This window comes from Lonchura striata, chromosome 6 (genome assembly GCF_050655825.1).
Source record: "Lonchura striata isolate lonStrDom1 chromosome 6, ASM5065582v1, whole genome shotgun sequence".
In the NCBI taxonomy this organism is placed as follows: Eukaryota; Metazoa; Chordata; class Aves; order Passeriformes; family Estrildidae; genus Lonchura; species Lonchura striata.
This window is the reverse complement of record NC_140708.1, coordinates 37,243,898-37,270,730: the sequence shown is the minus strand read 5'-3', so window position 1 is coordinate 37,270,730 and position 26,833 is coordinate 37,243,898. Positions and strand designations below refer to the sequence as shown.

The following is a 26,833-nucleotide window of genomic DNA, read 5'->3' as shown; positions in this document are numbered from 1 at the left end:
TTGCTCATATTGAAATGAAGTAATATTCCATTGCAATGGGCTTTGTAGCTGCTTTCCAAAAATATGGGAGGGACTGACCAGATCATATCATTGCAATGACACCACAGGCTTGACTTTTGCAACAATGAAGTGAAACAGGCTTTTTAAAACATTAATTTTATATGAAAAAATAGCTCATGCCAAGTCATTTGTCATAATCACATTTCATTAACAGTAAAGTTAACAAAATCACAATATACAGATTTAATATGTATTTATTTATATATATCACTTTGTATCAACCATTAACTCTATGTAATAAAAATATATTACAACATTTGATATGTATCCACAAAGCACAAGCCATTGTAAACAGAACAGACAGCACAGGCCCCATTATTCAAAATCTGAACTCAGGAATAATAATTATTTTGTTGCACTCCTTTAAACTGTAGCCACAGAGAATTTTACGTGTCTGCCTTTGCATTAATGGATTTGTTTATCTGAAATATCTCTCAGGAGACTCAGAATTTAGCTTACCTGGGACCCTAAAATCCATGTTAACTCATGGCACTCTTAAGTGTTTTGTCATTACAAAGAGGTCTGTGCATCCCTTTATCCATGCAACTTAGAAATATTTCATTTATGTTCCCATTTTCCCCCTAAATAAATAGCCCCTGCAATTAGACACCATTTTTTATACAAAAAAAAAGTTAAATGCAATAAATTATAGTGGAATATTTATAATAATATAATCAAACATGCCCTATCTACAGCAGCTGTTAATGTTATTTCATAATTATCTTCCTTCAGACTGGCTCTAGGTGCTTTTAGAAATAGGAAACCATCTATTTTCAATATTTGCAAAACAAAATAAATATTCTAAATACATAGACTGAACATTTTATACTTCTCATTATATGAATGGTTCTTACTCACCCAAGCAACCCCACTGTCCTTGCAGCAAGGAGTTGTAAAACCAGCTCCTAACGACTTTTTTAAAAAAATCAAATAATCTTCTAATAGTCTAATCTAGGGACAAAAGTTTATCTCCCACTGCACCTGGAAGGATTATTAGGTAATAAGTTACATTCCTGCAAGAAGGGAACAATTAGTGATTGACAAATATATGGAAATTTTAATCCTAAAATAATCTTCAAAAATAAAAACGCAGTGGAAAAAAATGTTAAGGATTAGAAAAATGCCCTGTGTATAAATAAAGTTAATCAAGGCACCTCTTAGTTACCTATTTCTATTTTCCAAGGCAATATGTGATAATAGTTTTCAAATATCTTGTCTGGGAAGCCCTATGGTTTCTGCTATAAAAAGACCCATTCTTTAGTCTGGATGATGCAGGTAGCTTTATTTTACTATTTTTCAAATGTGGCTGGGCACAAAGCACAGAGAATTTGTCCCCAACCTTGTCACAAGTTGAGGGCACCGAGCATTTCACTGACTTTCCTCACAAAAGTCACTCAATTAATGAGAATTCTTCCTTTGTATTTTTTTACCCCTCTGTTGGTCGTTGATCCCATTAGCAAAACAGGAGAAGAATTTACCTGTCCGTGCACAAGGGCTTAGTGGTTAGGAGGTAAATTAAAACACTTTGGTGTCTGACAGGGCTTTTTCAAGTTTTTGTTCAAGGGCTCAGAGTGCAATGCAGAGCAGGACAGAGGGGAGGGCAGCAGGGGGAAGGCTGCAGCCAATTCTGCACCACGGACCTGCTGCACTGCCACTAAAATCCCATTGGGATGCTCTGGCATTGCGTTAAAAACCACTGGATCCAAATCCCAAGGGAATGGGGACTTTTGATTTTTTTTTTGCTCTTTCTATGCCTTTGAAAAAACATTTGTTTTAAAGCTCTAATTGTAGAACTACAGTGACTAGAAATCAGTTTTCTAATTCAGAAAGATGGAGAGGAACTTTGGACCAGAGCAGGGGGTGACAGGACAAAGGGAAATGGATTCAAACTGACAGAGATTCAGATGGGATATTGGGAATTAGGAATTGTTTCTTGTGAGGGTGCCCAGAGCAGCTGTGGCTGCCCCTGGATCCCTGGCAGTGTCCCAGGCCAGGTTGGACATTGGGGTTTGGAGCAGCCTGGGACAGTGGAAGGTGTCCCTGCCACGGCAGGGGTGGCATGGGATGGGATTTAAGCTCCCTTCCAACCCCAAACCCCTCCATGAGTCTCTGACTCACTAGTAATTCCAGATGGAAATCCTTTTCCTAGCATGACTTTGTTTGTAAATAATCAGCCATATGGACTTGTGCCTTTGGGTATATTGAAAGCATGTGAAATAGCATTTCTTCAACCAAAAAAAAAAATATATGTTATTTTACTCCTCAGTTGCCACCCCTGCTGTCACAGCCCTGATGCTTTTCTTCTTGGCACACACATTTCTGAAGGGCACTTGCAGCCTGTGGGGCTAATCCTCCTCCTTAGAAATACAGACATATGTGATAAACTACAGCAACTTCTTCAGCTTTTTTTTTTTTTAAGCAGTATTTGCTTAAAAACCAACAATCCTAAATACATATTTACACCAAACACCAGGAGTACAGGTGAGAAACTGACATTTTACAAAGACTGCAGCAGCTTTTTTCTCCGTGTAAACTTTTATACCTCCCAACAGGGACAGCTGCCTTTTGAAGCAGGATAGTTTTCCTAAAAAAAAAAAAATTACCCATCGAAAATTTTCACTATATTGAATGCTGAAAGCACAAGAAGCAAATTAAAAATAAATAGATTTAAGGCTACGATGTCATTATTCTCACTTATTCAGGTCTGGGGAGGTTGCAAAGACATAATCCCTGATTCTGCAGACACAAAGCCTGTGCTCAGCCCCACAATCCAGCCAAGCAAACTCACAGTGACTCTGGGGTCAGGAGCTAACTGAGCTTTCCCTGCTGATCAGTGATTTTTAGTCAAGAAACAACGAGCTGGCAGAGGTGTGAAGTCTCTGCTTTTAAGCTTTGTTTAATCAGAAGACTGTGGGGAGAGGACAGACCTAACAGCAGAGAAAAGCAATTTCCAAAGTGTTATTCCAGCGATATTCACTGTACACATAAAAATTTATAGGACAAAATATTCAGAAACTTCATTTAGGATTAAGAGAGATGAGGGAGCTGTGAAACCTTAGGTATGTAGGTCCAGAAAAATTCCCATTCTGCAAGTGACCTAAACCTCTTGGACTTTATGAATTAGACTCTCTGATCATTCAAACCATTTGAGTAGCTCCCATAAAAACCATCTGAAGACCATGAGAGTCTTCCCAAACCCAGAAGGATCGTCTTGCAGCCTCAGCCCAATCCCTGGCACAGCTACAGGGCTTTGACAGGATTTTCACCTTTTTCTTTGGAATGAGTGAAGGTCTGAGAGACTTGGAGAGGTGGAAACAGGGCATGGGAAAAGCTCACTGCAGCCAAGGAGTCCCAAACCATTGCAGCAAAGCCAGTTTGGACTTCCCAGCCCCCATTCACATCCATTCCTGCCTCACTTTTGGAACACCTTAAGATGTTCTGATACAGCTGGTTTTTGAAGCTTAGTCTAAAATGACTAAAACTAAATGTTTTTTTGGAAATAATGACTAAAATTTCAATTTTTTTTTTTTGAAGTTTAGTCTAAAATGTTTTCTCAAAGATATATTTTTAAAAAAATATTCTTGCTAGAAGATTTTACTGTTGACCTGAAGCAGATCAAGATCATTACCTAGATGCACTGGCAAAACTGAGAGGGTAAATCACTGCCAGAGGCAGGGATGTGAATTTTGGGGGTTTTTGGGGGTTTTTGAGGTTCCTTCCAATCTCAGCTGGACTGGGATGATGTGATATGTGTGGCTACAGCTGCAGCAGTCATCAGGCTCCATAAGGATTTGTCTGAAGCATCTTTAATCTCTAGGTTTGTATGGATTTTTTTTCAGACATAAAAGAAGCTCTGAAAGGTCTGATTTGGGGCTACTGAAAAGAGGTTTTTAGGTTCATCTACTCAAAGTGTAAGGACAGGGATAGAACTGAATTAGTTATGTGGCTGCCTGACATTGGAAGTGAGCATTTGCACATCAGAGGAACTCCCTAAATCCTATTTACATCCTTCCATTTGTAAACACCATAAAAACAGGGCCCTACACATAGAGAAGAAATCTATAAACCCTGGATTAAATCATCTAATGGACCCAATCCTCAGGTGAAACCACCATTGTTTTGATTTATGTCAAGAGAGGGCCTGGTACGTAATAACTGTTCAACAAACCCTTATCAATTCTCATTGTTTTGCCAATTGCAATTACCCAGATCTTCACATTCAAAGTGGCTCAAGAGCACAACAGAAACCAGGATCACAGCTCACAGTCAGGCCTCTGAAACGGTGTAAAAACCATTAAAATGAACAAAGGAGAAAGCTCAGAATCCACAAAACAACGTGGTGGACTCCATTCCCTTAATCATCTGCCAGTGCTCTGCCTGCCAAATTCACAAGAGATGAAGGAAATGTTAATTGAACATGCGTGTGAGGAGTAGATATTGCATATGGGTCACAGATACAACAAACAGAAATCTGCATATTGCCTAAGCAGCTGCCCAGATTTTGCACATGCAGCTCCAGATTTTGGGCACAGGTTGCAGCCAAACTTGACAAATTTTGCGAAAAATATTTAAGCAACAAATGGAAATTCCCCAACCCCACCCTTGCACACATGTGTGTTAGACAAGAGAACAGCTCTGCTTCATGAGCAGAGATCATAAATACTGTGCATTACATTTACCAGCATGATTTCAACTCACTCCAGTAAGTCAGAGTGTTGTATAGTACATATAATACTCAGCAGACAGATAAGTTACTCATATCTACATTCAGCACTGAGACACACATTTTAGAAAATTTTGCCAGTTGCCTGTAAGAATTCAGCTGAAAATCTAGCACTTAACAAGCCACAGTATCATATTTTGAGTATCCTATAAAATGTCATCAGGAAATGTTGGGGTGTTTTTATTTCATGTACTGAGGCAGTTTGTCAAGCACCAGCATTTACAACTCCTGCTTGCTTCAGATGGTCAAAAAATGACAGAGAGCTGATGCAAGGAAGGGGAAATTATATCTATTCTCTGTTATAAGATTAATTAGGGAAGAAAGGCACCATGAAAGAGAGACAAATTTTTAAACACATACAAGGGGAGAGATTTATTGCTCATGGTGGGATATAAATCAACCAGTGACTGACTGTGATACACAAGCATAATGAGACAAGTCCAGTGCTGTATTCTCTTTCACTAGACATCCTAAACGGATTATGCTTTTTTCTCCTGGGAAATTAGCTTACTAAAAATTGAAATTGAAGGTTTAAATGTTTCTGGAGCTGCCCTTATTGACATACAAACCTCCCATTGGCTTTGGCATCAGCTCCATGTGTAAGTTTACAACAGCTGTGGCCTTTCCTGGTGCAATTTAAGTCATACATGCTCAATATGGAGCTGTTTATCTTTTTAAACTCAATAATATTTAACTTTCTAACATCCTGTATTCTAATACAATCCAATCATCAATATGTCTTGAATTTCTTAAGAAACAAGTATTGAATTGGGTGTTTTTGTCTATTGCACCTGAGAAAATTATGTTAAGCCTAAGAAGCAAAATGATTAAGATGAGGTAGACTATTTAATCTTGCTAAGGGCTCATTTGAATGCAGTGTTGTAAAAGCTTTCTTAAATCCTGTGGCTACAATGATGTGTGGATTTTATTGTAATTATGGTATTTTTTATAACTGAAATTAAGATTTAAGCTGAAAATTTTAATTTACATGGTATCTGATAATGTTCAGATAATAACTGAGGTATTACCCCACATTCACTGACTTTGGGATGAAGCCCCTCATGGAGTCCCCAGGCTGGGCTTTGAATCAGAGGCCAGAAAATTCAACAGTGGACTTTTTTTTGCAACATACCAAGCCCTTCTCTTGCATGGGAGAAGGTGGCAAGTAAAAAGTAATCCCACATTTTTTACAACTTGTGGCCTTAGTTCCTCAGAGTGTCATTGACAGCTGGGATGTGAGCAGGGATGGATGGCAGCACAGCCAGTTGTGTCAGCTGTTATTGAAGCTGCCATTGCATTCATGAAGCCTAATTAACCAAGCCTGTTCTAAAATCTGGGCAGGCATCTGAGTGCATGGTAAATGTTAATAATGTTCCTATGCAGAACTGCAATCCAGAGCTATAAAGATTTGTACTGACACTTCCAGAGATTTGCACATTCAGATGTGTATTCAGATTATTGCCTCCACTTTCATGGTGGAGAGGGAGGCCTATTATTTGTGCTCCACTTGCTTTGGAAATTATACTTAAAACTCAGATTTAGGCTCATCTTTCCTTTAAGTAGGAAAAAACCCCATTATTAATAACTCCTCAGAAAAAGAGATTTTTTTTATTTTTCCTCCTGGGCACAGGGCCCAGATCTGCAGCTTTGGGCAAAATCCAGCTATTCGAGAGCTCAGATATATGGAAGGTAGGCAGGAGGCATCCTGACCTTTCCACCCTGCCTACCATTTGTATTTCCCTGAAATTTAATGGGGAGAATATTAGTGGGATTCTATGTAAATAACTTTAAAAATTTAGAGAAGACATGGCTGAATCCAGCACATTCCAAAAGTGGTTTTTCTCTTCCTTCAATTCTACGTGATTCTTCCTAAAATATATAGCAGAAAAGGCTGAACTGTGTTGGGCACTGGATGAATATTGAGATGATTTTTTTAAGCTTTTCCCATTAAGATATTTTCTACAAACAACCTTCTCAAGCCACTAGGGTGGGGTGTTTTTGTAAAGCCACGTTGGCAGCTACATCAGAAGGAGCTTTACCTGCAGCCAACGACAAACACAGCACAAATATCCTTGTGCAGCTTTTCAGAATAAACTTACACCAGCAGCAGATTGCTCCCCATTACCTTCATGGATCCCTCTGCTGAGGACTGTTTTTTTATCCTTAAATGCAGCTGCTGATGGAAATCAATGGGAGATTTGTATTTGCGGAGCCTGCAGGACCACGGGTCAATAGCGCTCTTCCAGTCGGAGGGAGGAGGTCCAGAGCAGCCTGGATGTTACCTGGGCTGCTGGAGGGACTTCACCCTGCCCACAGCCACCTCCCAAAACCTGGACAGCTGAGGAGATCTACTAGGGGTGGGCCAGTTGCTGTTGTTTCCCAAATATCACTCGGCAGGTCCCATACCAGGCTCCTCATTCGTTCAGCTGCGGAGGGTTCTGGTTGTGCGACTCGCCCGCCAGCGCCGAGGAGTTGATGGAGCTTCTCTTGAGGATCTTGTTTATGATGTCCTTCCACGTCTTCTTGTACTGGTGCCGTAGCAAAGAGTACACAAAAGGGTCTGAAACAGCTTTGCTGTAAGCTAAGCACTTGGAAATGATCCCCCAGTGGGAGTTGATGTGGACCACAGAGGAGAATTCAACAAGTCTGGGGAGAGAGGGAGGGTGAAGGATTTAACGTTAAAAATTACATTAACCCACCCCACACCCTCAAATTATTGTTGGGCAATTGCAACAAAACTAAAGAAAAGAAAGCCCTGCTCATGAAAATGTGTATATTGTCCTCCTCTTAAAAATTTTAAAGGCTGCAAATGTAAACTTGAGGCCTGTTTGCCAAAGTGCCATTGCTTGGTCTCAGGGGAATCAAATTCCTCTGCTGTGAGCAACCTAAAAACCCAGCATCAGTCAGAACTCCTGGTTCTAGGTCCTCTCTAGAGCACCTGAGTCACCTCACCAGGGCTGCCCAGCACTTTTGGCCAGTCCAGCTCCTGGAGAGAGCTCAATGCCTTTGAACAGTTTGAGCTGTAGAAGCACACACGGAAAAAACATTGCTGAGAGACAGCGTGTCATACCTTGAATTTAAAAACTGGCCAGTTCAAAGGGCAAGGATTCACATTTGCAACAAATTTAGCAAGACAAAACTTTTAAATCATTAGGGGAGGGGGAGAGGAAAGAGCTTAATATACTGCTCATACCTACACTAGCCCAGATAGTTCACTGTGCACTGAGAGCATTTTTGACAGGGAAATATTGATAACACCCCACGCCTTTGAGCAGCATCAAAGGGCAGCTCTGTTCAATATGGCTCTGTAGCTGTTAGAAACTATTGATTTTACAGAGGTCAAAGAGCCACGTGTGCTGTTACAGAGCCCCACGAGGCAGGTCAGGTCTTTGCTGGACCTGTCTGCAGCAGCAGGTGTTCTTAAATCTCCAGGGAAATACTTCAGTTGCTCACGTTTCTCCAGACAAAGCAGCACTTCCAAAGAACATTCTGCAGGGTGGCTCCTGAAGCAGCAATGACAATAAGGTTGGTACTTCAAGCAGTTTGGAGATGAGGATTTTTTTTTTTACCTCAGTCATACCATTTCATAACCTTTCACTACGATGTATTATTTAAAATAATGCTGGCAGATGTCACAGTCCAGTCAATGTGAGGGATGTTTCAGGTGACCAGGGAATGTCACATGAAAATATTTGGGAATTGTTTGTGCCACTCCACTGGTGTTGCTTGGCTCAGCAGGTCTGAAGCCCCAAAGAACCTTAATCTGTCCCATTTCTCTCCCATCTCAACTAAATGAATGTTCTTTCAACCTCTCCTGGTAATTCATGATCTTTATATTTCCTACAAAGATGAGAACTGAGACATAATTTTCATCTGCTTGAGTTTCCAGGTGGTCTCATCTGGTGTATTCTCTCTTCTTTAATAAAATGCAACTTAAGGCATCCACATTAACGTGTTCTAAAATGAGAATTGACAATTTGGAAATTATTCATCTACTGAGTCATATTTGCTTTGTAATCTACCGTGAGCCATCCCTGTTGTTCTCCACTTCATTTATTCAATGCCTACTTCATGTTTTGAATTTCACCACGTTGAATCCCATTTGGATGATTTATTTTTACTGAGTGCTTTACAGATGTGAATTTGATTACATTTAATTAAATTCAGCAGATGCCTTGAAAAACCAAAATATGACAAATTTGTGTCTGAGGCTCTGTCAGTCACTTCCATGAGGCATTAACAATCTCCATTTAAAGCACATCAAGCAGACACTTCAGGGTTCCAAGCCTAGACTTGCTAATTTTACCTTCATTGACTGATCAAATGAAAAGCCTACACTTTTATTAACAAGATCTTAAATATTTTCCTTGTGTTCTGTAAGCTTCCTTGACATTTACACATTTTTCAATTCTCATGTGTTATTTTTTATAGTAAATTACATTTGCTGTTATCAAGCAGCAAACACAGAAATGTAGCCAAACCCTGAGCTATGCATTTCCATTTCATGTACAAATAAATGTCAGCCTTTCAAGGCACATCACAGAATTTATTGCCTTTGAAAGGTTTTGTTTCTCATTTGTGAGGGAAATTATATGCACAGCTTCCATTTTCATGAAAAGTTTCAGCCTAAAAGAAGACATTTTCAGTGAAGGAACATTAGTATTTCAGTGCCACCTGTAAATTAAATTTTACAATATCAACTACATAATTCCCTTCCTTGCTTTCATAAGCCTCTCTTCTACTGTCTGGTCTTCAAAATCTTTTTATTTCAAAGCTTTAAGCTCTTTTGCTGTGATATATTGTTCATCTTTTAGAAACTTACAACTCTGTAGAGTGTGTCATTTCACATGGCTATCCAATTATTTTATTTCCCCTTCAGTAAACAAACAAGAATGCCATGCTGAAGAGTGGGACCTTGATCTCTACACACATAATGCACACTGGAAATCCTTTATTTACATGTGCAGTTAATCACTACACTCAAATATTTTACTGAATATGTGCCCACTCAGCTGGGATGCTGAAGAACACAAATTGCAGAATTCTGCTTTGTGTTCAAAACCAGGGTTTGCTTTCCCCCTATCCCCCAGAGTTGATACAACAGAATTTTAATCATCTTCTTCCCATTTCACCATCCTCCTCTGTAACCTGAGGTCTTGGGATTATGAACTTCTGCCTACTATTACTTCAGGATTTTTAATTTAAGGCAAATTTCCTCACACATTGACAGCACTTAGTAACTTACATGAGCAGAGTTCTGTATTTCAGTATGAAATGCCTGGAGTTGGAAATTAATTTTAGAAATTTATATGACTTATCTTCATTTTTCTTACTAAAAAGTTCCTTGGAGAAAAGAGGTTTGGAACAAGTATATTTAATTGCATAATGATAAATACAGCAAAGGAAGAAATGTGTACCAGCAGATTATTTTACAAAACAGAAAAAAAGCTATGCCTAGAAATATATAATGGGGGATTACACCTGTCATGCTGGTAAAGTGGAAACACTGGATCAAAGACAATCAGATTCTGATATGCTACTTAAGGTCATCTACTGAACTAATTAGAAGGTGTTTCCTTGATAAATGAAGTGCCTAATCTGATTTTTACCTCAGTGTGATCTGAAAAACTCTGGTTTACCCAGAGAAGCATATATCTGCCTGGGGTCATGAGCACAACTCCTTCACTCGTCCATGGAATATTTTTAGTGTGGAAACAGGAAGGTGTTATAGTGAAAACTTGTGATTTGCTGCTGTCAGCCCCCAGTTCAGGGAGCACTTAAAAGCATGTTTAATTTAAATATATTGCTGATTAGGAGAGGCAAGGCACTCCCTCTCCTGACTTCTGTCCACGGCTTGCACTGTGATTGACCGTGTCTCTCTTGAGCATGCAAAGCACTGGACAGAGTCCAGGAATTACACACAATTACACACCTGCTCACACAATGAAAATCCAATTCTCCCAATCCCCTCGGTGTCTGGATGCTCAGCCCTGTGTGTGAGGCTCAGGGCAGGCAGGGATGAGTGTCCTGGAGCATCCCTGACTCTCGGGGAGGGAATTCCCCTTCAGCCTGCTGTGCAGTTGTGGGAATTGGAAAAACAGAAACTCCCACAGACACTGAAGGGTTTGATCTGCAGTCTTAGAAGAAGCTTGGATTGATGTAAAAATACAATACACAGATATTAGGCAGAAAAATCATAAACTCGTATTTCCGTAGTCATAGGTGAGAAAATGCCTTAAGTGAGAAACTGGATGGGTGAGATGGTGAAGGGTTTCTAATGTAAGGGTGGGGTTGTATGGAACAAACTGAGAGTTTAGAAGTTTTAACAGAAGCAGATGTGTGCTGTGAGTTAGAAGCCCACTGGACAAAAGTATCCACAGTGCAGCAGAAGTGAGTAAAGGTGATGGGTTAGAAAAGCAAAATAAACCCTGTGGCAGCTGTCATTGGGTTAGAAAGTTCTGCACTGCCTTGTAACCAAGAACTTGTGACTGCTCTTGAGCTGTGGCTGAATGCCTGCTCCTCTAAAATCTCAGGGCCTGAGACTGATGTTTATCTGAGCAGTAAATTGTTCTTAACCTGAAAATAGTCCCATCCCTTCCTTTCTAGCAGTGACAATGATATGCAGTGATCTTTTTACCCGTCAGGGTTGAAAAGGCCAGGAATGTGGGAGACTTCACCCCTCCTGACACGTCTGACCAGCTCCCACCCTACCCCAAAACGTCCTCATGCATCCAGGACCCTGCATTTCCCCCTCCTCACCATCACCCTCTGTGGAGAAGCTGCTCCTCAGCAGGAGAACATTGAAGTGATCCTTGTACAGACTAAAGGGAGGAGGCTCAGGATTCTTCTACCCCCTCTTCTGTATTTTGAGGCTACTGGGACACAAACTGGGATGCCATGGAGTGAGGAGGAGGTGGGGAGGTGGTGCCTGAGCGCTGAGATGACTTTGCAGGAGCACAGAAATACTCCTGACAGCTCTGCTTAGAGCACTCAGTGTCACTCAGGATGAGCTGCCAGCTATTCTGTGACTGGGAGGATTTTCAGTAAGTTCACAGACCTAACATGAAATAAAAATTAACCATTTGCCAAAAGACAAGTACTTTAATATCTTACAGCTTGAGAATTAAGGCTAAATGTCCTTAATTACAAGTCCTTTCATACTATTTAAGTGCATGGCTTGCAGTGGTGTCTTGTGGCCATGAAGTGACAGTGAAGGTAATTCTAGTAAATTACTTTAATTTTCTATTTCTGTGAATTCAGGGTATTGCACTGAATTGGAAAAGCTCACGGTTGGCCAAGTGTTCAATTATATTGACTCCTAATCCAGATTTTTCAATGATTTTTTTCAAGGTGGATCTGAGTTTGAATGAGGTTGGCTCCACTAATTTCTACTTAACAGTATTGGAATAGGAGATACTTTAATTCCTTTTTCTTTCTCTGTTGTTGCATAGCAGCATCTCAGTTTTTCCAAAATCTTATAAAAAAGAATGCAGGCTGTAAATTTCCTTTAACAGCCAGATAATATTTTTTTCTGGAAGTACTCACTTTCTAACACTTTTTATTTCACAGGAGTAATTTAGTGTTTCCCACAGAAGCCATTTCCAAAGATAAGCTGGTGGATGGATATCTACCATAAATCATGAGAAGATTTGTCAGTTATGAGCCAGCATAGTTTTGATATTTGATATTTATGACTAATAAACCCTACCCAATCAGACAAAACTGTTTAAGTCTGTGGACCATGTTCTCACCTCAGCTGAATCTTGTTGACCAAATTTTTACAGTCTGAGCTATTCAGGCAAGATTTTCCCTGGACATCAACCCCTGGACTGGGAAGTCAATCAGAGCAGTAGGTGACAAAAAAAAAAAATGTCTGTGATGCCTTGTGAGGCTGCCCTAGAGAAGAGGCTGGGCAGAGTCACAGAATAAAGCAGGTATTTATTCCAGGATCTCCTCATGGATCCACCTTGGGCAGCACCAGAGCCCAGCCAGAGCTGCACCCAAATGACCCAAAATGGTCCCAAAATGCACGAGCGCTCCCGGGGCTCTCCCTGGGATCAGTTCTGCTCCATTGGCACCTTGGAGTTCATTGTCCCATTCCAGCTCCAGCCCAGGCAGTCCCACCCTGCTGGTTTTTCTCTCTCCAGCCCACGGTGTTTGTGCTCCTGGGCTGAGGTTTGGATCATTTGTCCTTGGTGCCCAGCTGGAGCAGGAATTGTTTTGTCTCCCTGCTCTGTGAGGAGAGCTCAGCATCCCCTGGTATGAAGCTCAGATCCACACACTAAAGCAGCACAGAATCTGAGAAATAGAAAAGCTGAACCTGAGGCATCATCTGCAAATCCTTATGGACTGACTTCCTAAATCCCTCCCATGCTAGCAGCACATTGACTGGGCTGAGTGAGCAGAATCTGCCCCTCAGACTGCATCAGGACTGGGAGGAGAAGCACTGGGACATTTTACATCATTTGTTAGCTCGGTAAATGCAACTTCCATTACAGGAGTGGAAACGGCGTGTCGGATTTCCCCAGGAGACCTTAATCCTGTCCTGGACAGAGTGCCCTACTTCCCTGAGCCAGGAGTGCATCTCAGCAGCCTTTCCCAGGATGTAGGTTCCCACTTACCTTGTGATTACATAAGGTGCAAAGCAAAGGATGAAAGTACCAATGAAGGTACTTATTTTCTTGGTCGCCCGCTGCCTCCGTCTCCTCTGCTCCTCCAGACAACGCTCCCGCACGCTGTGTGACATTCAACACAAACCAGGACATCAGTCACCAACAGCACCAGTAACAATCCCAATGGCTTCACCATGGAATGATGGAGAAAAATCTGTTTTAATTGTGTAAGCCAATAACAGGTGCACTGCGTTCAAATGGGACAAAACCAAATATTAATGCATTCTCTGTTCGTCTTACCCTCCACAAAGTTCCTGACCAATACTTGGTTGTATGTTTGTGTGCACACACCCCCATTATAGCAATTGATCTATAGAAAAATTGGTGGAATTCATCCTTGGATTCAGTTTGCAGCTCCTTCTTGAACTACTGTAAGCTGCATTTGCAGGCAAGATACTCAAAGATTTGGAAGATATCCTGTTTGAATCCAACATGCAGGGAATTCTCAGAACTTTGGGCTTGTAAGCCAAAGCTTAGAACACAGGATTTGATCTGAGACCTTGGAAAATGCCTCCAAACTTAGGTGCTAGAAGTGAGAATGTGGATTTATAGTTTAAAGCAGAGACATGTTAAGTTAAAAAGAGGAAAGTTTAGAGTTTTAGAGTTTGAGATATAAAAAATAAATTAGGTACAGAGGTAAACAAGGAGTTTAGAATTCAGTACTGTAGGTTTGTGTGTCACAACTTGATTGGCTAAGAAAGCTGACACTGTAGCATGGGTCCATAAGACAAAATATTTAAGGATTGGGTCAAAAAAATAAATATCCTTTTTGGCAGTGTTTAATTGGTCAATAACTCCTTAGAAAGGTCTTGTAACTAAGGGTCTTGTTACCTTCTGAACCATGCAGTGAAGATGTGAGCAGAACTCACCCTTCCTATGTCGAAGATAAGAAAATAAACCTCATCATCACAAGCAATTTAGAGGTTCTGCCTCTAACTCATTCAAAATTTTTTCAAAAATCCCCATATATCCAGAGTGGGATAGGCACAGGAATTTCAACACCACTGCCTTGGAGAGGAAAAATATCCCAGCAAGATACCCAAAAAACCAATAAGATCATAATGGGAAAAAGAGCACTGTGAACCTCCAGCCCAACCTGGGAGCTCTCACTGTGTCCCAGAGCTGTGTGGCCATAAACCTCCCATCAGATCTGCAGGGCTGAATGCTCCCCAAAGCTGGAATTGTTTCATAAATCCACAGTCTGGAATATCCTCATTCCTCACCTCAAACTAGCTCTGTTTCTAGCTAAACAATTGCAAATCAGTCACACCTTGGTTTCTTTCCTACCGATGGTATTTTGGGACGGGAGATTTTCCTTTGAGTTTTCTGTTGGTGGTCTCAGCAGCCCACCAGAAGTTCTGAATCACTTTGGGGTGCCAATAGGGCTGAGACTTTGCTTTCAGTGCAAAAAAAAATCCCTGAAATCAGCACATTGGCTTGTGAAAACAGTGATTAATGTGGAAGTTCACCCTCCTCCTCTGCCTGTTTGAGGGACTCCTGTGCTCCCGTGGTTTCTGAGGGAAGTGGGTGAGCTCCTGTCCACTCCAGGCTGGTGGATTGGGCAGCACTGGTATCTCCCACAGTGCCAGGACTGCCTGTGCCCCAATAAATCCCTTTGGAAAGGGCACAGCAAAGCCAGACTGGCATCCTGAGCCCCTCTCTGTGCACATGGCAGAGCTGCTGACTCCTTGCACAGATCCCACAGTGGCACAGTCACTTCTCAGGCAAACTGAATGGGCTGGCCCATGTCCTGCACTTAGATATATATATATATAACCCAACTGTTTGGCATTGGTCTTTCCATTTTTGTTGTACATTTTTAATTGATGATTCACTCTCTGGCTCCACACTGTCACAGCTCTGAGGCTCATGGCCATACCCTTACATTATTTACTTCATCTGTAAATGTTTTATCAACACCCAAACACATGTTGTGTCCTGAGGATCTCACTGTGTTTTGGTGATCTCTGTGGCAATGAGTTCCTTTTGCTTGTGTTAAAGAAAAAGTGTTTCTTCTGTTCCATCTTAAATTTGGTCTTACATTGCCAGGCTCAGAGCAGCTAACACGACATGATGAGATAAATACTGGAGGAAAAGTTTGTTCTCATAACAAATTGTCTTTCTCTTAAAGAATATGACACATTTAAAGGTGTTACATGCTCTATATGTGGATTATTTGCAGCTAGAAATGACAGCTGAGAAGGGAAAAAAAATCCACCTTTTCAAGGGAACCTGTGCGCTTTCAATTCTGCAAGAGCTGGGGAACTTGGAGTATTTTTATGTGCAGAAAAATTATCTGAGAGTTTTATGAGCTTTGTTTAAGACCCGTGTTCTTAAATTCAGAATATCCTAAGCCCATGGCAATACAGGAAAGTGAATCTCCAAAACAGGTTCAATTAAGGTGCTGTTAGGGAGGAGAGGGTGGTGTAATTTTTGTCTCTGTTTCCCCAGTTACATCTTATGCAAAGCTGTCTCTCACTCCTGGAGCTCACCCATTACTGTCCTGGTACACTTAAACCCATTTCTTTTATTCAGCCCTTCCAGATGTATCCAATAAATACCAGATTACAAGGAAGGTATTTTATCTCACTCCTTCATGTAGACCATGTACACAGATGAATATTTTGGTTTTGCACACACTGTCATGCACTAAGATAAGACACATGAGAGTTCTAGCAGTGACATCAGTAATAGAGCAGGATTATTGGTTAAGCTTTCATTTAAAGATTTTAATATCCTTGGAAATCTGAGCTATATCCCTTTGAAGGTTTGGTATTTTAAACAAAGTTTATGAGATATTGGACCTTAAGATGTGTGGAGCTGGGTACACCAAAAAGATAATACAGATAATTTGAATTAAGAAATACATGGGTTAAGCACTTAAAGTGAAGTTTTGCCCAAATCTCCCACAACACTCAAGATATTTTGAGCTTAAGAACATAGAAAAAGCAGGATCCACTAAAAAAGCCTCAGCTAACTTGAAATTCCCTGTGCCCTAAACACTCGCACGTATTTGCAGGGTATTTGCAGGTTTCCTTTGTGCTCGTCCTGGATGATCTTCAGGAGATCACTCGTGTCTTTCTAAGTCACAGGTAATAAAGCCATGTGTCACAACTCCTGTCACCAGACCCCCTGCGGGTGGATTCTGAGTCATGGGAAGCAAAAAATTGTCTGTACACATTTCCCAGCGTTGAAACTGGGACTCCTCTGCACAGAGCCAGAGGAGGAGTCTACAGTGGGATTGCAAACTTTGTTCTCCCATTTGGACTCCCCCAGCACCCACAGCTGTGCTGTCAGGCACCACGGTGCCCCCAGAAATTGCCTGTTACATAATGCAAATGATGTCTTTGTTCTGCCAGACGCTCCTGAGCATCTCTCACAGGTGACCTGAGCTCTGCCCCTTTCAGCAGCAGGAGCTGGCACTGGTCAGAGCAGCCCCTCCAGGGGTCAAATCAGTTCTGTCGGGTAGAAAAGAAACTAAAACTCCTTAGAGAGAGGCACCAGAATCACCTGGTGCCAGAGGTGAAGGCAGTGGTGCAGGTTGCTCACAGCAAAGTGCCTGCACAGCTCTGTCTCCCCTGAGAGGTAGCATCATTCCCACAGCCCCACTGAATCCACCTGCAGAGAGAGGATCACAAAATGCACAAACGCCCTCAAATCAACCTCAACCAGAAAAAATGCAGGGGAGGGGAAGCAACACTGAGATTTTTGCCCTTTTACTAAACTTTGCTGTGCAGTCCAGGCATACTTTTAGCATTAGGCAAAATGAACGGGGTTTCAAACAGCACTGGTGGGTTTATGGCACTTTCCTGGGAGTAACCAGCACATCTCCTCATGCTGCAGGAGCTAAGGCAGTCGAGGCACAGTTCATCAGGCAGACAGCACATAGGACAGGAGGGTGTTTTTGTCCTCTGTGTGACTTGGTGATTAAGGGAAGATTTATCCCTGCATTTCTCAAGAACGGCAACAAGACTTGCCCAAAGTTCTGCTCTGCATTCTTGGTCAAGAGACAGCTCAAACAGCTTAACAGAAGAATTCTCTCCCTCTGAGCAAATGTTTCTGTCCCTCTAAAATGTGCTGCCCTGTCCTGATGCTTCCAGACTTATTTGTCTCAGCCTCAGGCATCCCCAAACCATGACCTGTGTTTGAGGACAGCCACATGTGCTCGGAGCCCTGCAGCTCTGCTCCGGGCTGCCTGCAGATGGAGAGGCTGGTGGAGCAAAGGGGAGCAGGGATGGTCAGATGGGATGTGTGGTGTGGGACTGCTCTCTGCTCTCTGCTCTCTGCTTTCTGCTCTCTGCTCTCTGCTCTCTGCTCTCTGCTCTCTGCTCTCTGCTCTCCTCTCTTCCAGCCAGATTTCCTCCCAGTATCACACACCAAGCCTGCATCCCTTCCAGATCTATACATTGATTATTCATGCTAGTTTTATGGCTTATGCATAATTCCTGGTGTGACTTCTGCACAGATTCCTCTCCCTGTTTGGTTCTTTCCTTCCAGCCCACAACCCTGCCTGTCCCTGGGGACTTTTCTCCTCTTGTCTTGAGGCACAAGGGACTTGCCTAAAATCTCCCATTTGAAATGAGCTTTATACATCCCTTGTTTGTCACATTAGCACGGCTACTGAATTCTCTCTCACTTAAGGTTTAAGTGCAGGCATTCGAGCACATGAATTTTGCAGATGTAATTCCCTCAAGGATTCTGCATTCAGGAATGATAAAGTTACAGAGAGCACAGCAATGGGGAAACTGCTGGGAAAAGGAGCAGCAGGCAGTGCTCAGCTTCCCTTCCAAACTCCAAGGGACATGTGCAGCCTCCTCTCTCTCAGGGACCCAGCAACGGGTCTTGGGCTGACAGTGCCCAAAATATGCAAAGCTATTGACCACTAAATCCACCTTCAGAGACAAAGGGCAGTGATATGATCACTGTCTCAAAGGGAAGTGCATGCTTGCCCAAAACTGCCTGTTCATTTGCTCTCCCTCCCAAAACGAGTCCTTAAGCCTAACAAAAAATAAGTTCAGCAATCAGAGAATTAAACACAAGTGAAAAGAACCGTGCAGAACAGGAACAGGCTGAGAGGATATTTGTTTCCTCCCCCTCCCCCTCTCCTGCTGTGAGACAGATTAGTCTCTATTTACTGAGCCCCCTCCTCACTTCTTCTGCCAGGAACAGCTGCTGAACTCACGGAGGCTTACCTGGGATGGATGTCCACGAGCAGCACCAGGGTCTGCATAGTGATCACGTCGATGCGCTTACAGTGGAACCGTGCCACCTTCAGCACTTTGAGATATGTGAAACACAGCACTACCAGGGAGAGGAGGAAGCTGAGGGCGTGAAAGACCCCAGTGAAAATCACAAACTGTGTCCTATCCTCTGGTCTCTTGTTGTAGAGAGTGCAGGAGGCGTAGAGGTGATGGAAACCCAGCCAGGAGAGAGAAGCTGCCACTATGGGGAACGACGCCGAGTGCAACCACGTGTAGCTCAGAATGAGAGCGGCGTCTCGGTACCTCATTTTGGAGTGGTAACTTAGAGGGAAGACCACAGCAATCCACCTGTCAATGCTCAAAGCTGCCATGCTCAGCATGGAGTTGGTGGTGAGGAAAGTCTCCAGGAAGCCCACAACGTGGCAGACCTCATCTCCTCCCGGCTGACTTTTGTAAATGATCCCAGCCAAGGTCAGGGGCATGCTCGAGACGGCCATCAACAGGTTGCAGAAGGTGAGGTTGAGGATGAACAATCCCGGGACCTGCTTGCGGATATCGGCGCTGTACAGGAAGCACATCAGCACCAGCACGTTGGCCAGCAGGGCCACGAGCATCAGCACCACCACCACGAAAGCCAGGAGCAGCTCCCAGATGCTCATGGTGCGTCCAGTCACAGCAGGGACATCTCCGAAACTGCGCCGCGCCGGCACCGGGGGACCATGGTGCGAGGTGCCCCCGCCTCGCCCTCCTCCCCAGCCTGTTCGCTCCCCTGCATGCCCTCCGTATTTTTAGAGGAGCTGCAGCTTTCTCCTCCAACCTCCCCCTCCTCGCTGCTCCTTTCCACGTCAACGCTTCCCGAGACGTGCACAAAAGCACTGGGAATGCCCATCAAACTGCAAGGAGGGATTAAAAAATATCAGCAGGACTGAACCACTGCCTGCCGTCGGTCCATTCTGAGGAGAGCGAGTTATTCTGAGAAGCTGCTCTCCTGAGATCCCCAATTATCAGCCCCAAGCTTGCGAGCAATCCACCGAGTGAATTGTGCTCTCTTTCTCCCTTGCTTTCTGCCTCTCTCTCCCTCTCTGCCTTTCTCTCCCCTCCCCTCTCCTCCAACCCTCGCTCCCTTCCAGGCTGAATGTAACCTGCTTTTTATGATCACAGATAAAAACCCCATTAATGGATTAAAGCATGCACACTGCTGGTGATTCGCAAACGTGATTATGTCATCCCTGCTCCACAACCCCTCCCCTTCTCCCTGCGACCGTGACTAGACTTTCCCCAAGAGAAATCCCATGCTTGCATTTAATTGATTTAGCCATTAATTTGCAAACAAGCCTTGTAACCGAATTCCTGCACTCCAGCATGCTCCCTACATTTCGGTGCATCACTTGCAGTGCTGCTGCTTGCTCTCAGCCAGGGCAGGGGCTTTCTTTTCTTTCATTAGCTCTGCTTAAAGAGATGGGGAAATGGATATTTTCTGCTACTTCTCTGAAGCTGTCATTAGGCTACGGGAATGATTTTACTGCTTGGGTTCAGCACTTTGCAGTTCGCTGTCTCCAAACACCATGTGGAGGAGGAAACTGCTTCCCGTCCTTTAAGTCCTTTAAAAGCAGGGAAATCAAAGCCCAGATGCCAGAGCCACATGCCCAAGGTCGCAGAGCAGGTGAGGGGCAGAGGCAGCATCGTGCTGCAGGTACCTTTATTCCCTCAGCCTTTCTCCTCTCCAGGAGTTTCTCCTTCCTCTAATCAAAGCCTCCCTCCCTGTGAGGGTGAGCACCCTGTGAGATCAAAACTAAAAAGCAGCTTGGCAAAGGAAATAGGAATGAGTCTGACTTGCACAAAATTAGGTGTCAAAATTAAGTTTGTTTTAAAGGACGGAGCAGGAGTTGATTTCTCATTGCTTTTCCTGCCTCTTTAAATCAGTTTTAACCGGGGAGGCTGAGAGTTTGTGAGCAATCAGGACAGCTTTCTGATCGAGGCAGCCAGGCTTTAATCCCTGCACAATAAAAAGGCAAAAGGTAGCCTGCAGCACAGTTTTTGGGGCTCAGTAAGTGCCTCTGCACGTGTGGGAGAGCTCGATGCTCGATGCTCAGGCAGTTTTCCCTCCAGAGCCATGCATCTCCTCCAGCAGCAGCTGCTCCCTGCAGCTCAGGAGCAGAGCTGGCACCCGGCTCGCTGCCAGAGCTTGGCACGTTGGAGAAAAATCCTCTTTCACAGCAGTTTTGGTTTGTTTTGTTTTCAAAAGCCAGGCTGTAAAGGGCTGGAAGGAGCAGCTCTGGGTCTGTCCCTCAGCCCTGTTTGCAGAGCACGACTCCTCGTGCTGAGGGGGTGAGGAGAGACCGACAGTGTTTGTCTCCTTTCCAAAGTCAGTGAAGGGGTGGAGTGACCACCCCTGGGAGTGCTCAAAAAATGTGTGGATGTGGCATTTGAGGACGTGGCTTAGTGGTGAACGTGGTGGAGGTGTTGGGTTGATGGCTGGACTTGATGATCTAAGAGGGATCTTCCAACCCTAGTGATTTCTATAAGAAAATCCTAAAGGTGTCCCCTTCTTTAAATACAAGGGGTTGTTACCCTCTTAGAGGTGGACTGAGGAAATGAGGGAGAAGATGAAGGTTTTGCTGCTGCTTCACAGCAGGACAACCTCAGCAAGTTTCCTCCTTGGGAAGGAAGCAGCAGCTCTGCTGAGAGGGGTCTCCTGAGCTCCAAAGGACACTCAGGGACAGCTTAAAACCTTCTAGCTCAGCAGGCAAAGAAAAGCAGCTGCAGGGCCACAGGAAGGTGCTGTGTGAGCTGGGAGTCACCGTGAAGAAAAACGTGGGAAAATTTGTTAGAAAGAACCGGGGTTAAAAAATGGGAAATTCTGGTGATACGTTTATGAAGGGCAGGAACTCTGTGACAATGATAAAGGGAAAACTCACCCCCAGTTGGCATCAAGGGGATTCCTGGCTCTTCTTTCCACACTCAGCCTCCTCCTGGGCTCAAATGAACCCTGCAAGAGCCTAAGCTGCACAAGGACAGGGGAATTCAGGCTTTTCCCTGCCTCCAGTGCACGAGGCCGTGGGTTTATTGGGGTGGTTTCTGACACAGCATGCTGTTATCCCTTCAGTGAGCTGTGCTGCCTCCAGCAGTGAAAAGCTCTGCTCCTGAGTAATTCCCTGCTGTGACAGGGGTCTGACATCAGTGTCAAGCCTGGGTGGACAGTGGGGGAGGAAATTCATGCCCAGAGAAAAAGGATTAGGGATGACAGCTGGGAAAAGAGGATTCTCCCTAAGAGATGGATGTGAAATAATGGGAGGCAGAAGGAGACAGTTCAGTGAAGCTGTGATGGAATATGAAAGGTCAGATTTGGGGGAAAATCTACAGTCAAGGGGAAAGCCTTTGTAGATAGGAGGAAGCTGAAGTTTTTTCTCAGTGACTAATTTGAGTGTCAGCATGTATTTTGTATTCTGAAGGCCCGAATGATTTACATAACTAATTCCCCTGTTGCTAATCCCTGCAGCAGAGGGGGTTTGCTGAACACTTCTGGGTTTATTTATTTTGTGTACCTAAGGGAGCACGATGGAGCCATGGAATGGCTTCATTTTATACAGATCAGGAGGAAAGAATCTGCTGGGCATCTGTCGAGGGTTAACCCCAGCTGGCAACTGAGCACTGCTGCCATTCCCCTTTTCCCAGGGGCTGGAATCCTGGGATAGAACTGTGGGATAGAATCAGAGAGTCATTTGGGTTAGAACAGAGTCATTTGGGTTAGAACAGGGTCCAAGACCATCAAGGCCAGGGGAACTCTTTAGGGTTAACTTTGGTCTCTCCTCAGCCCCTACTATGCAAACCCTCGTCAGGGTTGCTTGATGGAGACAGAAGACACAGGTCTGTCTCTCTTTAGGGTGTCAGAGGTGACCTTTACACCTCCTCTGTCACCTTCCCTGACCAAAAATTAATTTACTTCAGCCCCTATCTGCCCAGCCCCAGATAATGAGCATCACCCAGTGGCTTCTTGCCTGGCTCCTTCCTCTCCAGCAGGTTCTGTGCGTGGCACACTGGCACTAACTGGGAGTTCCTGGCCAGCCTGATGGCTTCTCATGGGCCACCCCTCTGGGGATGTGGGGAGAGAAGCTCTCCACTGCTTCACCTGAGAGCCCTGGAGCTGAGAGTGGCAGGGCAGCTCCTCAGCTGCTCCCCAGAGCCCTCCTGGTGAATTATCCACGCCCGGGCTGCTGCTTTGCTCCATGGAATTAAAGAAACATCAGGCACGTGGCTGGTGCTCCTGGCACTCCTGCCTGCTGCATGGGTTTTTAAGGACTCTTAGGGCAGCTAAGGAAATCAAATCAAGCCAGGAAGAGCAGAAAGCCATGGGAAGCTTTGAGTCAGGGAGGGTGGTGGGTGGATGTGTGTGTAGGTGGATGGCAGAACTCTCTCCTTCCCTGAGCTCCCTTGGAGCCAGGTGAGAGCTTCCTTCCTTCCTGGGGGCCAATTAGGGCATGAGCAAGGGCAGTGACTTGGTCCCTCTGTGTTATTCTGGCAAATGCAGGATTTTAAATGACATATTCCAGCAGGGGCTCTGGTTCACAATTCATATTTTAGAATCACTCCCTATCAGCACCATCAGTGATGCAGATATTGAGTCACACTTCATCTTCATATGGAGCTCTGTAAGAACAGCATTCTTTTAAAGGAGGGAGTGCGTGGATGTACCTGCTTTATTTGGTTTACCTCAAAGACCAAAAGGGGGGCTCAAAATAGAGCTTGGGCATTAGATTTTGATTGCACTGCCATTTCTCACCCCAGGAAATATTTATTAAGAAAAAATAATAAGCTACACTTTAATGCTTTTAGAGATATAAGGGACTTCTAGTTTGGTTTTTTTTGTTCTCAGCCTATTTTTACTCCTCGCCTCTTGCTTAACGCTAATGAATAAAAGAGTAACTAATGGGAAAATTAACATCTTCAAGGGATGTTGAAAAACTCCAATTAAACAAACAAAATTATATCCTATTTAAATGGAATTAAATTAGTAAAACCATAATATCACATCCTGTACAATTATTCAGCACACACCAACACCCTTTCTGTTTCAAACTTTTCTGGAAAGAATGATTTCCAGACTCCAGGAACCATTGAAATATTATTTTAGAAATATAATAATAAAAATATAATAATTCTAAATGGAATCTGAGAGTGCTTTAGGTTGGAAAGGAGGTTAAAAATCATCCAGTGTCACCCCTGCCATGGGCAGGGACACCTTCCACTGTCCCAGGCTGCTCCAAGCCCTGTCCAGCCTGGCCTTGGGCACTGCCAGGGCTCCAGGGGCAGCCACAGCTGCTCTGGGCACCCTGTGCCAGATTCCCATTTCTGTTTCTCTCTAGGATGGTTTTTGCAGCAGCTGAAAGAGAATTGGTTTTGCAATCAGAGCTGTCCTGTGAATTGATGCAGCACCCTGAGCTTTGCTTTGCCTTGGGAAGTTTGTTCTTGTTCAGGAGACCTGGAAAGGGCTTGAAGAGATTTAGGGACCTGTATCCAAGTGGGAAGGTGATGGAACTGGAAGGTTTTTATTCAGAGAAAGGAGTTAAGCTTGGGTAACCTCTCATTATATCACCTAGGATGTGCTGTCACTCTGGGATTTAAACTGTCCTGGGCAAAGCACTGGATATTTGAAATGCAGTGGAAGGAAGATAGTTCCTAATTTAATGACCCCAAATATTCTTGGCTGTCTGAAGACAGGTAAAGCAAATTAGTTCCCATTTTTTTAGGAGAGAAGGCAGGACTGGATTTGCTAGATGTTACATTTTATATGGGTCCTATACATGATATAAGTGATATAAGTGACACCTGTCAAATCTACACTGCTCTAGATAGAACTTGTTCACTTTACCCTGTACTCCTTCAAAATGTCAGAGCAGAAATCACTTTTGTCACACTTGCTCTTTTTAGATGTGTGGTATTTCAATTTCCTCTTGTTTTAAACTGGGCTGGCTCCTTCTCACTCAGCAAAGATGAAAATAGAGGTTTGAACAGAAGGCTTTCAAAATTATATGTCAATGTCAGTGCCTGCTTCTATATAAAAAGTCATACATGAGCATGCACCCTTGTAAACTTCCATTTAGCAATTAGCTAAGTATTTTATTTCTCATCATTTCCTCTACTATAGCAATTTATTGTGCATATTCCTTTCTAACCACTTCTTTGCATGACACATCCATTATTAATCCTGTTCTCTTGTGATTGCAATATTTGATTTTTGCATCTTGGTTGCTTTGGGGTTTGGTTTGTTTGGGGTTGTTTTTTTTTTTTTTTTTTAACTGAACAGAATAGCATTTCTGCTCTTTCTAACAAGTTCTGCAGGGGAGGAGGTTATGATACATATGGGGATGATCTAACCAAATATGTCTGTTTTATTAACGAGGGATATTTGGATCTTTGCCACAGGCTGGGCAGAAGAGTTTGGGTTCAAAAACACATTTAATTTCCATGAGCATATGTATTTTTTGCAGAGCTTGGTTTTGCTTAGCCTCCCTTACTCTGCTGGGATTTTGGACTTCAGGGTTCAACTCCTTGTGTGTCACCTGCAAATTCTGCCCAACTAATTTAAATGTGATGGAAAACTTATTAATGTTATTCTAGCTCAGGGAATGAGACATGCAATTCATTCTCTCAGAGACTAAAAAACTCATGGCAAAGCAGTCTATTAAGGGCTTAAGTTATGCCCCTGTAACAGCTCTTTTGGGGTTGTGATTCCCTTGGATCTGTGATATATTGACAAGGTTTTATGAGGCTTTTTTCACTGGCAGCTTTTCTAAAAGTCCAGTAAGTTTAAGGACTTTGAAATTCTAATTTTAATTATTGATTTAACTGGCTTACTGTGGTAATGAAGAAATTATGCAATCCCTTCAATAAACTCAGCAGCCTTTTAAAAATACATAAGTTATTTCCAGGCCACAGTATGGGAAGCATTATTAATGAGGTGTGGCCTGCCCTTGCCATCAGTTTGGCTTTTTCATTTTGAAATGTTATTAGTGTAAAAGAGTTTTGGTTAGAACCTGTAAATCTCAATCAATATTTTACAAGCAAAATAGAATCATAGGATGATTTGGGCTGGAAGGGACCTTAAAGATCATCTCATTCCACTCCCTGCCAAGGCAGGGACACCTTTCACTGTCCCAGGCTGCTCCAAACCCTGTCCAACCTGGCCTTGGACAATTCCAGGGATCCAGGGGCAGCCACAGCTTCTGTGAGTAAACAGAGGGCAAAAGGAGGTGAATACTCACCACATTTGTTCCTATATTAATGCAAAGAAATCCTGTGTCCATCAACCCTCACCAGGAGGTTCTGAGCCTGACACTGGAAATCACCAGGAACGCAGCTGTACTGGCATTATTTTATAATCCAGGAAGATTACAAGGATCAGTGGCTGCTCTTTGAAAACAGCTTGTCTTCTTGTATCAAATTATTAAAATGGCAATAAACTGGAAGATCAAATCCTGAGATCCTTTATTGACACCAAACAGGACTTTAGCTCTAGGATATCCCATTTGTAGCCCCACCAATTGCTTTCTACAGCAAACATGAAATGACCTTCATTTATGTCAGATTATGTGTGATGGATCTCCTTGGGCCTGGAGCAGAACACATTCCATAAAAAATACAAATGCAAAATTGGTGAGTTATGTTAAATCCCACAAAGGTTAATATTGTTTTTTCATTTAGTAGCTCAACCCAAAGAGTTCTGAGGTCTGGTTTCAGGCGTTCCATCCTTTGCTGTGATGCAGCTGCTGCAGTGTTTGTGTTCAGGAGCTCAGCAACGTCCCTCATCTCTCTACTAGAGCAGAACACAGGGATAAAATTCCTCTAAAATAGTCACAGCCTTTGAGTCAACTCTAACTCTGCCTTGTCACCCCCTTTAATTTTTATCCAATGCAGTAAATGTTTTAAATAACCCAAACAATGAAATAGGAAATATTGACCACTCCCATGCAGGTTACCTGGAATGAAAGAAAAGCCAGACAGAGACAGAACCAGCCTGGTGTCCCAGCTCAGCAAGATCCTGATGGAAAAATTTGGAAAGCTGCCCAGTCCACAGCAGTACTGTACATTTATTAGCTGTAAATGAACAGGGATTCCTCCAGTTTAATTTTACCAAGAACTCCTGACCTGTCTCAAGCGAGTTCTTCCCATGGAAAAAG

General features: G+C 43.2%; 1 protein-coding gene across 1 annotated transcript; it reads right to left on the bottom strand.

Moving 5' to 3' along the window:
* Positions 1-3,597: 3,597 nt before the first annotated feature.
* Positions 3,598-19,772, bottom strand: GPR26 (G protein-coupled receptor 26). The gene is made up of 3 exons (XM_021526369.4): positions 18,648-19,772; positions 13,405-13,518; positions 3,598-7,429 (listed from the first exon to the last, which is right to left on the bottom strand). Exons 1-3 carry the CDS (start codon positions 19,313-19,315, stop codon positions 7,198-7,200), a joined length of 1,014 nt encoding a protein of 337 aa, XP_021382044.3. The 5' UTR covers positions 19,316-19,772; the 3' UTR covers positions 3,598-7,197.
* Positions 19,773-26,833: the final 7,061 nt, after the last annotated feature.

Coding starts and splice junctions, on each gene's coding strand:
- GPR26 (XM_021526369.4), bottom strand. CDS start 19,315: ATGAGCATCTGGGAGCTGCTCCTGGCTTTCGTGGTGGTGGTGCTGATG. Junction 13,519..18,647: donor CTCGTGGACATCCATCCCAG/GTAAGCCTCCGT, acceptor AATGTCACACAG/CGTGCGGGAGCGTTGTCTGG. Junction 7,430..13,404: donor GCACCTTATGTAATCACAAG/GTAAGTGGGAAC, acceptor CTCTCTCCCCAG/ACTTGTTGAATTCTCCTCTG.